We start from the raw sequence: 18,220 nt of genomic DNA on the forward strand, positions 1-18,220 counted from the left end.
AGGTAGGCCTTACAGTTGGATTGAAAATATTTAGCACTGAAGCAGCTATTTGGGCAGGATTCTGCACTTTACTGCAGAGAGACCATCTCTTGAAGTTAATGGTGAACAATTATCTAATTGTGAGCACGCTTCACAGATTATTGACTCAGAGCTTTACACAGTAGCCTTTTGTAAATTGCAGGTATCTGTGCAGGGCTTTTGGGCAGATGCAAGCTCACTTCGCTCATGTCCTGAGCTGGCGAGATGCAAACAGCTACCGGAAAATCACGCAAATGTACTGATGTGAAGTTGAGCCCCACCTAACACACCTCGTCTTTCAGAGGGTTTATTTGGTGAGGGCTTGGTGCCATGCTGACCGCAGGCAGCTCAGCTCATGCCCAGTGAGATTGTGCCCAGCCACCACATAGTGCAGAAATATGTCGTGGAGAGATCGATCCCAGCCGAAAGTCTCGTCTTACTGCTACAAGAAAAGCTCTGTAGCTTTGAGGAAGGGAGTCTGAATGAAGCATGCTCCACCCTGGGGCATAAAGCATAGTTTGCCCTCAAATACAATTTTATTGAAAACACACAGCAAAGATTACAGCCATAGAAAGTTTTGTAAACAAGACAATTTCATCAACTTTTATCTTAAAAACAAAACAAAAAAAATCAAACAAAAAAGCACACACACATAAACAAAACAAACAAACAACAACCAAACCAAAATAAAATTAAAGAAACCCAAAATAAGACTTGCTGAATGAAGACTTGTGAATAAGATTTTTTTTTAATGCCTTAACTAGGCACAAAATAAATGACATACACCTTCAGCATTTCTTTTTGAAATTTACTTGACAGAGGTTAAAATATTGCTTTATTCTGACTAAACATACAACAGCACTGTGTGATCAATTGTGCTATTTTGGGAAATCTTGAGACTTGTGAACTGGAAAGTCTGGGGCACATCTAATAAATTTAACAATTAATTTGCTGCAAAGGAATATTTTAATACATTCTGTATATACTGTAATTGTTTTAAAATCAATCTTCTGACATTAACCAGGGAAGGCTATTTGGTAATTATTTATTATAGTTCATCTTCTTTTTCTCCACAAATAAGCAGATATTTTAATACCAATAAAAACTGCAATGTGTGGGCCACTGAACCCAATTCATGGTGTTATTGGCATATTATGTTACAATTTTCTGGGGAGAAGAGGGACTCGAAAGCAAATGCAAAAAATGGTTATAATGCAATTGGGATACTGCAACCAGGAAACGGTATTTCTTTTCTAAGGCCTTGATCCCCAGCAGGAATTGATTTGGTGGAAACCATCTGCTCATGTATAGCCCCATCAGAATCAGCTGTGTGCATGATCACGGGGCTGCCCATACTGTACCATCTGCAGGACTGGAGCTTTAGAGTTCACAAGCCTAAGCCACAATTAATTAAAGTGACTGAAGAACTGAAAGCGGGAGCAAATTAGGGCAGCATGGACACTTACCGGCTGGCCTTTGATCATACTGGACCTCCCTGATTCGTCTCTGAACAACCCATAATAAAAATTAAGGTAAAAAAAATACACACACACTCAGAAGTGCTCCTTGAGAGCTTACAAATGCCTTTGAAGTATAACAACTTAGAAACGTTGAGGGGTTGGTAAGAACAGTGGAGTTTACATTCCCGCTCTTACAAAAGAAACCAACCCAACCTGCTGCAGCGCACACTTTTGCACTTTGTTTCTCTTGTTCTTCCTCCACCAAGGCAGCTCTGATAGGCAAAGCTCAGAAGAAGACGGGGCAGCCACAGGCTCCTGGCCACTGCATCTCCAGAGGCCCCAATCCCACTGCACGCTCGGCATGACCCAAAGCTCCTAGTAGTTTCCAGTGACTTTCTTAAGCCGACTACCATTCTCAAGCAAGGTAGAGAGTTTAGCTCAGTTAGGGACTGGTGGTCACTCCACAGTTAGTGCCGAGAAGTAGCTGTTTGTGTGTTTGTTCTCTTGGGATGAACCTGGAGCCAAGAGGAGAGGGGGAGAGGGGACTAGGCTGATGCTGGAGTTACAGGACCTGTGCCCCTGCCAGCACGCGCTGCAGCACTGCCCTGAAACCAGAAATGAACCTAAGAAAGATCTTGGCCTTTACTGAAAAAAGGATGCATAGCCTAAGCCTTCTGACAGCCAAACAGGACAGTGTTAAAATGCTCTGTAACTGAAACTGTATGTATAATCCTGCCTAGAAAGCACCTGATGTACGCCTTATCCCTCCTGGAACTTTTCTTTCCCTTAAAAAAATATTTTGTTAAAAAACACTATGATATGAGGGCGATTGACTATTTGGTTTCTTCTAAGTAGATGCTCTTAAATTAATGCATATAAATAATTTGTATTTAATTTCCTCCTTTCCTGTTTAGCAAAGCATCAAATGCACAGATCTTGTTTCCCCTCCCACAACCCCCACACAAAGTCACTTGGTCAATACTGAGTCTCTTTGCGTTTCACTTTTTAAGACAAATTGTGCCTCTCGTTCTGACTTGGCCATGGGGCTCATGGGCAGAAACGCTGTGTTTTCACTCACGCTGCTCTCTGCTTCTACGCTTGCCAGTTCGTAGTCCTCTGACCTCCTTGCGTCAGTCAGAATCCGAATCTGTTCCTGCACAGTTTCTAGCAATATTTTCACTTCGTGTTGTTCTGCTATAAGACAATTACTGACTGGGGAACTCACATTGACAAGTTCAGCTGAATAAGAGTTTTTGCACCATTTGATGCCTGTTACTTCAGAAACATTTTGCATTTGCATGCAGGCTTCGTCTAAGCCCACAGATGGGATGATGGGAACTGAGTTGGCCCTTGAAGATGAATATCCGACCAAGTCCTTCTGATCCACGTTATTAAAATAAGGGGTTGTTTCTCTTGAAGGCAGTTGCATATTTATTGAAGTATTCCGAGGAGTTTTTAAACCACTGGATGAATACCTGAAAAGAATAATAAAAAGAAAAAGGTTATGTTGCACATTGGGCAGTCAGATGTGACCAGAGGGAGGAATGTTGTATGAGAGTCACCGAGCTGTGCTGGAAAGCTACATGGCTTTTTTGCCTTTTTTTTTTTTTTTTTTTTTTTTTTTCCTTCACACTAGGAGCACTTAGTGCTAGTATGGCCCTGGGGAAAACAGCAGACTCTGGAGACCTAGCTTGTATTGTCAGGTCTGCCTGTGGCAAACCACTGCTTTTCTCTCTGTCCCATTTTCCCCACCAGTATATGAGAATAATGACAATTGCTTTTTAAATACTTGCATGAGTTACACTATATTATTATTATCGTGACTATTTTTCAAATCAAATTTGAAATCCCGTTCCTTCATTCATAACTGGGGAAATGGATTGATGCTTTCTTGAACATCAAAACTTCAATGTCAAATCACTATTTCAGGAAAACATGTAAAAAGATGCAGAACAAAATGAACTTTAAACAAAATCCAGCTGGTCTCTTTATTTGCATGGAAACACATGCAGTCCCCTTCGGACACTCAGAGCATCTAAGTGCATTGTACCTCTGAAAAATGTGCTGTTCTTTTCAATCACCCATACTGCCAATGTTGATATGATTTGGTTTCTTAAGTCTCATCTGGAAATAATACGTTGTGCCCTGGAAAATGTTATTCACCTTTATTTCAAGAAAAATTGCTTGTCCTCCATTAACACATATCATAGTACGATTTCTTTTATCGTACAAGGCAACTTTGGTGAATTTTCATTGACACTTCCATTTTGCTTCACAGCCAAATTCATTATTCTGATCAGAAAATGTTTTCATTTATAAGAAATACTTAAAAAGACGGAAATGAGAACTAAGTATAAAGGAAACAATGCCAAAAAAAAAAAAAAAAAAAGATGTTTCCAATTCAGAAGTCTGACTAGAAATCCAGTGCTGTAAGAGTTAGTATTTCTACTAGTCATGATTACCAAAAAACACAGACATCACCTCCTCACTGGATCATATTTTATGTATCATCAGCGTTGTGATCATATCACTATTTAATAGGGCAAGCTAATGATGAAATCCAACATGTTGTGTCCTTGGTCAAGGAAAGTAACATCTGGATCTAGCATGAGGCAGGTGTTTGAGTTTGTACATCAAGCACATATTTCTGAACGTTGCTTAAACTTTCTGGACTTCCCCCAGGGATATCCTATTCACATGTGCCTTGCTTCTTTTGGCATTAGCAGAAAGAGAACTTAGGAACAGGAATTAAAGAGTACAAAACAGCTGCAGTCTGATATTAGTGTACAGTGCTAATTAAGTGGAAAGGTTTCCTTTGGCCCCATCCTCCTGGTAAGCTGTCAGACAGAAAAAAGAGGAGTAAATATCTTTAGGCTCATTTCCAGTAGAGTGCCACTGACTTGTAATTAGCTCATCTATTGTGGCAGTGTGTTTGTACAACTGCTCGACACATTAGCCCAGACAAGTGCACGTGTGCGCTGCTGTGCAGCCACTGCACTACAGCTCTGCAGCAGCCTCCCCAGCAGAGCAGAAACCACAGCTGGGAACTCTGTGATAAGGAGGAGGCATTGTGAACCTTGTTGCTATCTGATGGAATGAGATACTGCTTTGGGAAGTGGGACCCAGGGGAATAATGAAGCAAGTGGCTTGTGAGGATACGCAACAGCGCTTCTTGTACGTACTATACATGCTTTATGGCCGAACCAGGTGGGACTCAGCTTTTGGTTAATTATGTTTGTTCTCTGCTTAGACACACTTCTAGCCAAGGGCCTTTTCAAACAGTTTTCAAGAATCAGTATGAATGAATAACTGATCAGCAAAAGTATTCCAGAGGGAGGACAACTGAAAAAAAAAAAAAAAAAAAGGAAAACAAAAAAGTGCAGACCTGTGGGTTGTGCCCATTCTTGTTTCCTTTGCATTTGCTTATTATATAATTGTTCAATCGACTATAGCTGGAGGGATCTCATCAGCTGCGATATTCCCTTTTTTGGTAATTCAGGCCCTAAATATATTCTGGGCTGCACCCTGAAAACAAAGGGAGTGAATTTTTTTAATGAATTTCACATGCAATGGATGTATTTATTATATGGATGATATATGAGCGAAAACAAAAAAAAAAAAGATGGAATTATCTGAACGGGTTTGGTGAGAAAACAGTAACATTTTGTAGTTCCACAAAAGGGATTCAGTTGTTCTTGGTATTTTGAAAACTAATTGGCAGCACCAATAACATGTAACAAAGCCTGGCATATTTCCATAGATTTTTTTGATCAATGCACCAAATTTATGCCAGAATTACATGTTGCTGTCCTTTGCTCACAGAACTTTCAAAGGAGGACTGAGGCTGAATTAAAGCATATAGTGTGTAACAAGCGACGTGTTAAACTAGTAGGGATATGACTTCTGAGCCATGTGAGAGCCAGCTTTTGGTTACAAACAGTTCCATGTTTCTACTTGTGACACCAGACTGTTGCTGTTTTCAATAGAGACTTAAGTTTCAATAAGTATTTATAAGTGCAGAACCATAATTACTTTTTTCCTATAATTAAATTTTCCCAGAACTATAGTTTCCCTTAAGAAAGATATCTGTATCATTTTTATCTGAAAAAAAATAAAACACAAACCAAAACAAAACATTTTCTGTCTGAATAAATTCAAGCATATGCATGTACTTCAAAGTGCAGCTCTGTCCACCCTTCCTCCAAGCAAAATGAAAAATGCAAACATATATCAATCTGCAACAGTAAATATCGGTTACACAGTTTTCAAGAGTTTCCATCAAAGAATGAAGCTGAAAGAAGCATAATAATTATACTGCCCCTTAAAATAGCCATTAAAGTGAGACAGAAGAGATTAGAACTTTAAATACAAAAAGGGGATTTACTCAGCACAGCACAAGCAGCTTTGCTGTAAGGCCTACTGCTGTAGGTGCTCACTGCATACGCTTGATGGCCAAGTCCATTGTGATGAATGGGAGTCATTGCAGTGGCAGTAACAGGCTTCAGTTCAGCCTTGTAAGCACATGCACCTGTATGTCTACTGGTACATAGCACACGGTTATCTGTAAACACATTTATACCTGTATAAATACACATTTGCAGACACAGGACACTAATTCTAGCAGCTAACACCAGGTAACGCAAACAGCTGTTGCTGAAAGCACGGGCTCAAAATGCTGTCCACCTCCCTGCGTGCACGCTGGTGACACCCTGAGACACTCATCAGGCTCTGAGAAGTGAGTGCCATGGAAATGGTTTGTTTTCCTTAAGCCCCTCATTTCAAGCAGGTATTTCTGCTGCTTTGAGTAGCATACTGATAAATTGACTGGTATCAGTTGTATTTGACTTGAACTCTGCAAATGTTAGATTTGCAAATAACAAGAGCTGGTGTTTCCTCACAGCAGCAAAGGGACCACAGCTTCTGCAGGGGCAGGGAACGTGCTCAGCTGGGCTGGAAAACTATTGAGAACACCAGCAATCTGAAACTGGGGGATATTCAGGTGGTAAGATGCAGATTTGGGGAAAACCTGTCCCTGGAATTTCACAGAAAGTAGAATTAGCGAATCAATTTTTATTTTTGTTCAGACATAAGTTGTGTATTTATATTTTGGTTGAAGAGTGTTTCATTACTGTGTCACATGCAAAAAGCATTGTTATTCTCTTTAAAGACTTCTTTTTAGTAAAAGCCATCATCAGTGAAACACTGTAATAAAGCAAGATCAAAGATTTGCTTTTATTTTCATGCCTAACATTGACATCTTTATATTTACTTGTCATGCGCACTGGTTTAAGGATGTTGGTATCAAACCAATTTAAAATGTTGGATGTTGGTATCAAACCAATATAAACCAGACAGACGCATACTGCTGTGACTCCCTGTCACTACAGCACCTGCTGATGTATTTGCAGGGCTCTTTCTGAGGAAAGGTCCCACTGTTAGGGGCAGTAAGAAGAAAGTGAAATCCTACAGACATGCACAGTGCAGAAAATAAGGATGAAGTGCTTCAGGGATTGAGGCCAGAAGAGGTCACAGCGCAGTTGAAAAGCCAACCTTTTGCAGAGTGGCAACAGGCCAGTGCAAGATGATACTTGTAATATCATACCCTGATTTCCTAGGGAGGAGTAAATACAGCTAACACACAAGACAGCTTTGCTGTGTTTTCTACCTCACTTCTCAACCTGGAAGAAGCTGCAGCTTTCCTTCACAGCCTGTGTTGCAAGACACTGCCATGTGGTAGCCTGCCCATAACACTAAGGATTGTGTTCAGAGTCAAAATTTTCTTAAGGAATTATAGATACATTATTGTACAAATGAAAAACAGTATATTTACTGTAAGAAGTATTAACGAGTTTTTTTTTTTCCTGTGAAGAAGCCAACAGCAACAAATGAAAAAAGTATGAGACGAATCTGAACTTTTGAGCAGAAGTCTAGAGAAATCTAGACTTCAGCTCTTGCTGATGTTTTCTTCCATCCTAAGCAAGACCCTCTCGTAGTCTGCTTCCGCCAATGACTGTGGCCAGCTTTGTTAGGCAGATTCAGCTACAAGAGATCTAGTGAGCAAACCGCCCTCCCTCAGGGTACCACGGGCAGGGACACCAGCTGCAGGCTGGAGAGGGGCCAGAGGAGCTGGGGGGACATGCGCTGCCTGCTTCTGCCCGCCTGGGTGCACACCCTTCACCTCACTTAGCTGGGACTTAGCATGTTCAAATGAAACCAGGGTTATCACAACCCACTGCAGGCATTCCTGCTAGCAGTACACGTAGTGCGTAGTGTGTTTGCAATGATTCCGGGAAGCCTTTGGAAATCTATAGGGATATGTAAATATTATGCAAAACAACTTGGCAATTGCAAAAGACTTCAAAGGCAGCTGTATGTGCTCGGGAGCACTTCTGAAATTCAGACCTTATGTACAGCTGGAGATGAATTAAAAAATAAAAAATATCATGTTCTTTGTGTGTGTTCAAAGACAAACCAGTGTGAAGTGGTTGGTCTTCAGTCTACAGCAAACACACAATCTACAAAGATTTAGTTAATAAACATGAAAGTTGGCCTTCTGAATTATTTCCTCTCATTTGTCCAGTACTGATGGAAGAAAGTGCTGTGCAAAAGTTACTAGAACTACTTTTCCAAGCAGTGCTGTGAAGTAGTGTTGGCAGTCACTTAGAGCTGGTGCTGATCACTACTCCTACACACTTTTAAAGGCTAAGGAAGAGCAGCCAGCCAGGTAAAAGCATATTACCTCCAGAGTACCAGCCAGTACGCAAAAAACATTTGTCTGCTTTCAGCACTATGAACTGGACCCAAACTACACTACAACAAAGCTGGAAGGACCGTAAATAGCTAAGCATGTTAACTACCTAAAGCATTCACTAACAAACTCACTATGGTTATTTTATTACTTACCCATGACAAGGCATTGTGTCCTGGTCTGTGATCCTTGACTCTTCTAGCTGTTGATATGCTGGTCCTGTAATTCCATTGAACCTACCCTGAGGTAAGGGAGGAGTCCTCCGAAAGGCATTTCTATGTAGCATACCACTTTTTTGTCCTGGGCTGCAGCATGAAGAGAGACTTCTAGGAACAACATCAAGGGTACAGTAAAAATTATCACAGCAAAAGCGTAAACTTCTGCAAAGTAAAGATTCAGAATTAATAATGCATGGATTACGGATTTTATAAACTTTGCAGTGACAGTCTACGATGTCAGCAGAAATTCTCTAAGGAAATCTACTGCTATAATCCACAGCTAGCTGCTGTTTATGCCATATCTAATAGATCACAACCCTTCTAGGAATGAAAGTAATTGACTGGTATATTAAATATTTTCTCGTACTTGAAGAAGGATGCTTTTTTTTTTTTTTCCTATTTTTTTTTCTCCATGCTGTGTACAGTAATCCTGGTGTAAGGAGTTGAACCCTCAGACAGTGAAAATAAACAGCAGAGCTCCTTAATACCTAGACCTGAACTCAAAATCAGCTCTTAAATTTAAAGTCCATTATATCACCTATCAGCTTAGGGTTCCTGCTTGCTGATATAACATTACATTGGAAAAAAAATATATTAATGAAGCTTCTGAACTCCAGCTTGAAAAAACATCTATGATACAAGTTTCCTCCATTTTGACAAGATTTCTTTTGATACTGTTTTATTCTTATTTTATATACATTGATATATGTTTGCATTATATACATTGATTTTATTATTTTTGCAGATATTGACAAATACAGAGATGTTTCTTTATGTGATATAAAATATAAACTGTAATATGATAAAGTAATAGTTTTCTACTTATTTTTAGAAAATTGCTTTTGTAAGCAACATTTTTATAGTGTTTTTGAAAAAGAATGGATTTTTTCCATGTCATACAGAAATTAAAAGGTGTCTAGAATCCACATAGCTGTGTTATATTAACCATAAATCCAGCTGTTTCTAATGGAAAAATAAAGGAACACACAATTATGTCAAAACATAACCTATTTATACTGGTAACAGGTCACAGTACTGCACAGCATGACTAGCTATTCATTTTCCAGCTACTCCCTATTTCTCTTCACTGGGCCCTTCTTCTCCAGGTTTTCTCGTCTCCCTGGTCTCAGAAATGTGCATGTATTATCTAAGATCCTGGAACATCCTTAATGATGTTTTAGTATAGGTTTCATAGATGCTTTGTAAGAATTATCCTTGGTTAGGTGAATAATTTTAACTTCTGACACAGTTCATCTATGCAAAAGACTTTTCCTATATTTACCTCTCCTATTGTAACATGGCTTATTAGCAATCTGCATTTTATACCTAGTGGAAACATTATTAATAGTTAGGGTCACATCTACTCCTCAAGCAATTCTTGCTTGGATCAAATATCTTGGACAAATTCTCTTGGAACATACGTTTTCATTAAAACATAACCTTTCTCCTCATAGTGAAAACATAAGAAAGAAACCCAACAGGCTCTACTCGAACTACCCATGTTCGATTATGGTCTCTATTCTGTTCTCTTCATGCTTACGCTTTCTTGGTGTTTTTTAATTGAAAAGATCAATAACCCATAGCAATAGCACTCCCTTGAGGACTTCTGATGCTTCCTTAAATAGATTTTTCTTTAGCTATTATGAAGGCTGCAAAAAAAATTGAAACAACAAACCACGTTGGAGTGAAGTACTGGCTTTTCAATTTGGAAGGCTGGGTTCAAACTGTGAGATACAGCTCCTACTCTGTAAAATAACATTACCACATCATAAAACAATTGACAATTTCTGCTCAGGAAACAGATTATTAGATCAGGGAGTCTTAAAAGATGCAGCTGAATGAATAATTCACAAAGGCTAATGAAATCTAGTGTTTTTTTGTTTGTTTGTTTGTTTTTTTTTGCGTTATTATTGATTGCAGTATATTCATCAATGTACTAGGAAAGTCAACAAACTGATTATAACTTAACAAACTTTGGACTGATTGCAGATATTTGAAACTAGAAAGGCACTGTTAAATTGTAGTTGGTTTGATGCTCTTGTGCATCTTCCCTGCTGGATGAGAGCACATGGGCATGCATGTGCAAATTCATGTACATGCTGTGTCTGTAACAGATGTAATTGCAACACATACATGTACACCTGAGATGATTTGGATAATCTGCAGGAAAGATGCATCTAATGCCCTATGTAGACTTCCTTCAGCTTGTACTGAAACTCCTCTCGCTCCCTCTGCTGCCACATCCTCCATCCCACTAAAGGAGCATGGGCTGGTTGGGCTGCAGTGATCTAAGCACAGGCCGGCATCTTCCTGCAACCGCAGCAGCTGCAGCACCGACAAGCGTTGAGTGGCCAAACTGTTGCTAATGTTAAATTCTCAGGCTTTTGGCGTTTCTGACTGAAAAAAGGAGGTGAAAATGAACACAAATCATTTGTACGACTGGCCAAGGCAAATTTACTGTGAAATACTGGGAAATACTATGAAAATGTGACTCCTTTTTCCCCAAACTGTCCAACTGTGTCTTCCTCCAATAACTCTAATACAGTCTCTCTCAGGCTTCTGCTCTATTGCTCATGTGAAGCCTTCCCCTCTCTGAGGCAAACAAGGTCCTTATAATTTTTCCAGGTTGTTTACCCTTCTTTAGTCACCATTATATTCTCATCCCTGCTCTGTACTCCAGTCTACGTAGATAGAAGAGACTAGTCCATGAAACTGGGCTGTTCAATAAAGCAGACCAACAAGGAAAGCTGTAGCAGATATGTCTCCGATCTCTTGATTAGTCAAGAATAACAAAAATCAGAATAGGTCTGAAATGATTCACAAGTAATTAATAAACTAGGGAGAAATTTAGTTCTTATGAATTAATGGTTTGAAATAAAATTGTTTTATGTGAAATTGTCTTTAGGTTGAGCAACTGAGTTAAAACAAAGATTGTCTCAGGAAGTGGACTGTTCAAGACACATACGCAACTCCCAAGTGCATTACCTGTTCATGAAGAGGAGATGACTTGTAGTGAATTTACAATAATGCTGGGAATCATCCTGTACTATTTTTTAGTTAATTACTAAACAAAATTGATTATACATCTCATGAACACAATCAAAAGTACCTTTGTTAACAGAAACATGAAAAGTATTAACAAGAGGAGCACAATTAAAATGTTAAAACTTTAGATGGGAATCTGTCCTGGTTTCAGTTAGAACAGAATTAATTTTCTTCCTAGTAGCTGGTGGAATGCTGTGTTTTGGCTTAGGATGAGAAGAGTGCTGATAACACCCCGATGTTTAATTGTTGCAGAGCAGTGCTTATACCAAGCCAAGGACATCTCAGCCTTTTGCTCTGTCCTGCCAACAGGCAGGCTGGGGGTGCAGTAAGAGCTGGGAGGGGACAGACCCAGGACAGGTGACCCAAACTAGCCAAAGGGGTATTCCATACCATCTGACGTCATGCTAAACAATATATAGGGGTGGCTAGCCGGGGGGAGGGGGCCGGACTGCTCGGGGGTAGGCTGGGCATAGGTCAGCGGGTGGTGAGCAATTGCATTGTGCATCACTTGTTTGTACATATTATTATTACTTTCCTATTTTCACCATTGTAACATTATTGGTTATTATTGTTATTATTATTTTGTTCTATTATTTTCCTGTCTTATTAAACTGTCTTTATCTCAACTCACGGGCTTCACTTTCCATTTCTCTCCCCCGTCCCAGAGAGGGAGGGGGGAGGGTGAGCGAACGGCTGCGTGGTATTTAGCTGCCAGCCGGGTTAAACCACGACAGAATCCCTTCTTATTTAATAAGGACAATGGAGCTACAGAAATATTGCTTTTAACAATGTCTATCTTTATTTTATTTACTTATTCTTTTTCCTGCCTCTTCAGTCTTGTTTTATCTTGTGATGACAGCACTGTCACATCATTTTGATTCCCATCAAACTCTTCCTTGGTACATCTTGTATTCTTTCTACGTCTTTGCCTTCACATTTTCCCTGCATTCTCAAGATGCCCCCTGGTGTCCCACTCTGAATTAGATATCCAAGAGAAAGATGCTAAAAAGATGCTAAAAACATTTAAATGTTCCCTCTTCCTGCTTTGGTGGTTTTGTTTTAAAAACTTTGTTGAGCTGCAATACATGAACAGAAAGATGCAAAGCAGAGGAAAGAAGGTAAGTTCTAAAACTGATTGTAAATACTCTGGCTCTGTATCTGCAAAAACTATACAGAGAGCTATATTATATTACATACGATATTCTGTACTGATAACAAGATGCAAATATTGCTAAGGCTGAAAGCCGTGCTGCTTGCCCTTCCAAGAGAGGAACAGTAAATACAAACCCCAATGACAGAGCTAGCTACCACATAAGCAGCATTTTCTGATACTCCCTGGGAGCCACATTTTTAGGCTAAATACACTATCTATAGCTAACACTTGTTTAGATCAACTATCTATACAGACTTTCAACCAATTTTCCATTTTAATAAAAAGGATCTGTTCCATCTGAGAACATAAGCATCTCTCAATAAATGCCATGTGGCAGCATAATACTGTAGCATGAAGTCCTTTTGGCAGACTGCTAACAAGAATGAGATGACAAAGAAACAGTGAGTCTGTACTGGAGTCCATGTCACAGAAAGCCCCCAAAGAAGAAAGTTAACATAATTTTTTAACTTCAACAGATCTATAAATCTGTATGTGATTGAAGTAATACTAAGAATGTAGAGATTATTATGCCAAAAAGCTGTGACATAAGCAAACTGAGAACTTTTACTAGTCTTATAGTTATATATATATATATATATATAAATCTCAGTAGCATCCTGTATTTATTCCAAGCATTTCATACAATCATAGAATAGCTTGGGTTGGAAGAGACCTTAAAGCTTATCTAGTTCCAACCCCCCTGCCATGGGCAGGATACCATGCATTAGATCAGGTTTGCCCAGGGCCCTCGTCCAACCTGGTTTTAGCAATCATGTAACAAGACACCAGAGATTACTTTAGGAAAACATCTAATCTACACATATTTTTCATTGTGCCACCATACTCCTTCATTTTCAATTGGTCTTTTACTTCTCCTTATGTTTTCTCTGAGGTATTTATAAGCAGCTGCCAAATACTTTTTTCAGTCTTCATTTACTACACCAAGACAGACTCTCTAATCCATTCTGTGGAACACAGATTATTCATTCCTTGTATTATTGTATTAGCTCATCAAGCAATTTGAGCTCATACTAATCAGGAGGCCATTTTAAATACACAAGATAATACTGGTGTGTTCTCATGCTATATTCAAATGTGGTGATAACAGTGTCTCATGAAGTAGTTCTAAAATTTCTGACTTTCTGATGGAAATGTCTTAACTAATACTTCCTCCCATCCCATTTACCTTTTGCACATCTGTGTCACTTTGTGACTTATTTATCCTTTCACCGAGTAGCATATACTGAACCTTTTCTTCCCCATTTGTTTCTCAATATATCAGATAAAATTTTGTTATTAGTTCCCAAATGCCTGACCTTGTATTTATTATTGCAGAGTTTTGATCTATCTGCATTACTCAACTCTTTAAGGCTATTTGATTTATTCTTTACCTCATATCTAGATCCTTATCTATGTTTACCCTAAGTTTTAAGTAATTTCTTTAGTATGTTCTCACTCAAGGGCATTGATTTCTGCATTTTATTTCCTTTTTGACTGTCAATAATGTCTATTTTCATATGTTTTATTCTACTTCTGTTCTACCATTGTCCTCAAACAATCATCCTAACTGAAAAATTAAATACATTCATCCAGAATTTCCCTAACTGCTTCATATATAACCTCTGTCCCACCATCAGCTTTGCTTCTTTCTGTCTAGTACTCATACAGCAGGAACACTTAATTACTTACAGAATCACCAGTAATCCTGAAATCTCAGTGCTTTCTGGAAACGTTCACTTCAAGCATGACCTATTGTTCTCTGTGATATTTTGTTTCTCTGCCTACCCCCCTACACCCTAATCTCTTTATGCCATTTTTTTTAAAGTAAACTTTTAAAAGTTTACTTTTAAAAAGTAAACTTCTCCAGAAAACAGGGGGGGGGGGGGGGGGGGGGGGGGGGGGGGGGGGGGAGGAGGAAGGGAAAGGAGGGAGTGAAGTACCAGATTCTTTATACTTTCTCCCTTCTCAAGCTTCCTTGGTTGCATTAGTTTATCAGCATTTGTTCTTTTTAATCCAATAACTTTATTTACATAATAGCTTAGATTTACTATTCCATTTAACGTAAACTGAATCAATTATACAGAGAGCATAAAGAGTAAAATGCTTGCTAAGACTAAAACATGGTTTTAGCATGGTTTTTATGGAGTTTAAAATTCATTGAAAATGCAACAACAAATTATTTTACAATTTGGAGTAAGATTTTTGTATTTTGGTGCCTTTGCAAGACAATACAACTGCTTTAAACTGAAAGCTGCATTTGGCTTTCATCAAAGCATTCTCCGAAATGAATCCTTCTAAAATCAATGATGAATGAATCAATGAAGGAAAGTCAGTATGACTAATTACCAAGAAAACTGCTACTCAAAGGGATCACACATCGGTCCGATAGTTAACAAAACCGTAATTTGTTTCTATCAGTTAGATACAAAGACAGAAGGGGTTTTTCTTAGTGAAACCAACAGATAACCTGGGATGAAACTGAGCATACTGAGTAAGTTTACTCATTAAACATACTTGTTATTTTCCAGTTCTAGGAATATTATGGATTGTTTTACATATGTAAGCAGATGGTGTAAAATTCTACAATATTAACAGTGCATAAGACAGGAAATATTTTAGGAGTAAGATGCAGTGGTGATTCAACTCTTTCATCTCTATTGTAATTCCTTGCATGCAACTGAGGTTGGCAGAGTGAGAAAATTGTTATTATCTAGTAATCTGAGTGAAATAACCAGATGATCTCTGTCAGTCAAATTTCAGCAACCCAGAATGATTTCCTACCTCGATAGTCTTACTGTCAGGCCAAAATTGCATTGGTTTTAGAAACTGTGAACAGACAGTTACTGATTTAAGAAATAATCACCCATCATTAATACCCTTGGAAGCACCAACAGAGAAAACAGTTCTAGTCATGGAACAAAATATTTCCATACTGAGCGGAAATAGAGCAGTAATAGTTTAACAATAGTGTAAAATAGAGAACCTGGAGAGCTGCTATAATTTTTCCAGGCTCATGTCATTTTGAAGACATGATACTGCACTTGCTCTATTTTTCTCTAATTGTCCATCTTAGGGAGACCTAAGAATTTAAGCTAGTATCACTTCAAGCCTATGTCACCGCTTAGTTTGGATGAAACACCTCAGTGGAATGAAATGAAGGGATGGTTAGGACAAAATGCATCTCAGAGAAAAAAAAAAAAAAAGAAAAAAAAAAGAAAAAAAAGTTTAATTGTTTAGCCTTATTTGAATATATAAATAAATTCTAATTGTACCTAGATTGTGATTTAATAGATGGACATCACAAAAATGAAATGGAGGGGGAAATAAAGCTATTTCATACTGAACAGTAATTAGAAACTAAAGAAACTGAATAACTTAGGAAGCTTTCACATGATGCATAAATCAAAGATAGCCTTATAAGTCAGTGACATGTTGAAGTCTGTTGCATGTTTTATAAAGTGAGGCCCTTGTATAATAAATCTTAAGTTACAGAACTACAAAAAGAATATAAATCAAGCTAGTGATTCCACATCTTAAAAGCAGTTCTGAAGAAAAGAATCTTAATTTAGTCCAGTGCTTGATATCTGAAAGTATAAAACTATATATTTTTCCCTTAGTAAACAGAGATTTTGGTGCGTAGAGGTGTTAAAATAAGTACTTTGGAATTCTGCATTAATTCACTGTAAATTCTGTGAGACTTATTCTTTATTTTCCCTATGGAAAACAGAATCCAGAGTCATTCAGCTTTCATTTTAAGAAGTAGTCATAAACAAGAAATATTTTTAGCCCTTATTTCCACATTTTTTAGCTTAATAATGTAGTAATGTATCACCTACATAATTTCAAGGTTGAGTGTTGCAATAATGTTATTAAAGATAAGTGAACGTCAATGTCTTTTCTTTAAACTTCACCTTTTGACTAAATTGAGATAAAGTCTCCCCAAAGCTTCAAGTGGAAAGCATTCTGACAATAGTTACAGATTTCATCTTACGCTTAGTAAAACTACTAATTGTGTATAAAAAATCTGTGTGGAATAAGGAAGAAGCCCTAATAAGTGGATCTGACATGATATTACTGGTATTACAAGTTGGCATTACTTTTTCATGCCAAATTAAAGGCTTCAGTAAGTCAAATGTAGATAGGACCCAAATATCCTTTCCTAGTTTATATGGTGAATTTTGGTAGGCTTTTTATTCCTTCTCTTTTCATTCAAAGAAGAAGGAACATGTAGCTGACTGGGAGGCTGCAATGAAAGTGCCGTCTCGGCTTTACATTAGATGCCACAGAAGTTAGATTACTACCTCATGCAATCCCATACTATTTTTTAGTAACTTTAAAATGCTGTCCTTAATTAAAAATTAATAAATCCTTCCTTTTAGATTACCTAGCCAAAAAGTTCTTATCTCATTTTTCTCAGCCTTCTTTCTATCTCAATCTGACATCTGAAACACATTATTGTTACAATTCCCCCAACCATACTGCTTATACCAATCACAAGCTTGATTTCTAGTCCTATAACAAAGCATCTGCACTGTTTTTCACACAGAAAGGCTAAAAGTAGAATTCTAACCTAAATGCCACCCAGTGATGGTTGACATTCCTCTTCTTTTACTCCTGGAAAAAACGTGCATCCAAATTTTGTAAAGAGTAGTTTTCAAAAGCCACCATATGTTCACAAATAAGTCATTATTAATTTCAAGTACTATTTGTTTAAAGAAAGAGTGAGAAAGGCTGTAAGTTTTCAAGCATGCCTTTCTTTGGAGAATAAGTCATTAACTTCAGGAACATTGAGAAGAAAAGTCTTGTTTTTAATGATTTCTCAAACTAGAGTTGTTTCATTTGGTGGTCTGTCTCTATAGCTGGGATGGTGTCTTTTAATGCTTCCTCTAGGACCTTTGCAAAACGTAGTTGGTGAGCACTTTTAATGCCTTTTATGTCCACAGATAAGAAAATGCTTGAACATCTGCTTAATGAGTAGGCTAAGGCTCTATTAGTATCGTATGGTTCCGCACATCTCCCAGTCCTGGAGCACAATAATCCTGTCTGTGTATCACCAGTTCAGCAACATCTCTCAGCAGCCTGCCATCAGACAGCCATTTGCTTACCTATGTTGCTTGATGGGCTGGGTTCCTCTGTCAGGAGACAAGGCCTCTGGGAAAGACTGAGGGCCTGAAAAGCTAGACTCCATAACTTTGTCCAGAACAGGCCCAGGATGCCTATCTGGTTTGGAGTACTGTGGCACAGAGAACAAAATTAATTAATACATAAAAAACAAAATACATTGTTGATGTTATTCAGTCAGAACTGAAATTGGTTAGAAGTGCTAAAATACATTTTAAAATTAAATCAGGCACTGCAAATAATCCATTCACTATTTACATAAGCAAAGAGCACCGATACTTGTTATCCCCACTACCTTCTACACAGCAGAATACTGATATCTGCATTGGTAGCAGAATTACTGACTAATCTTCCCACAATGACAGGGAAGACTGATCCCTTTGAATAAAAGCCTACTTTTGTGTTTGTCCATGCAAGGACTGAGATCACAAAACACATCTCAGAGGATGTTCTGCAC

The 18,220-nt window shown here is 38.2% G+C and overlaps 1 protein-coding gene across 2 annotated transcripts in view; it reads right to left on the reverse strand.

The window, feature by feature from the left end:
- Window positions 1-804: 804 nt before the first annotated feature.
- NRG3 (neuregulin 3) overlaps window positions 805-18,220 on the reverse strand; it is a 411,171-nt gene continuing 393,755 nt past the window's right edge. For both annotated transcript variants that reach the window (XM_032190922.1, XM_032190920.1), the window contains exons 7-9: window positions 17,748-17,875; window positions 8,382-8,552; window positions 805-2,953 (exon numbers count right to left, since the gene is read on the reverse strand). In XM_032190922.1, the coding sequence (XP_032046813.1) occupies window positions 2,446-2,953; window positions 8,382-8,552; window positions 17,748-17,875 (807 nt within the window). In that variant the 3' untranslated portion in view covers window positions 805-2,445. The remainder of the gene's footprint in view (window positions 2,954-8,381; window positions 8,553-17,747; window positions 17,876-18,220) is intronic.

The sequence above is a fragment of the Aythya fuligula genome, chromosome 7, assembly GCF_009819795.1.
Source record: "Aythya fuligula isolate bAytFul2 chromosome 7, bAytFul2.pri, whole genome shotgun sequence".
Classification (NCBI taxonomy): Eukaryota; Metazoa; Chordata; class Aves; order Anseriformes; family Anatidae; genus Aythya; species Aythya fuligula.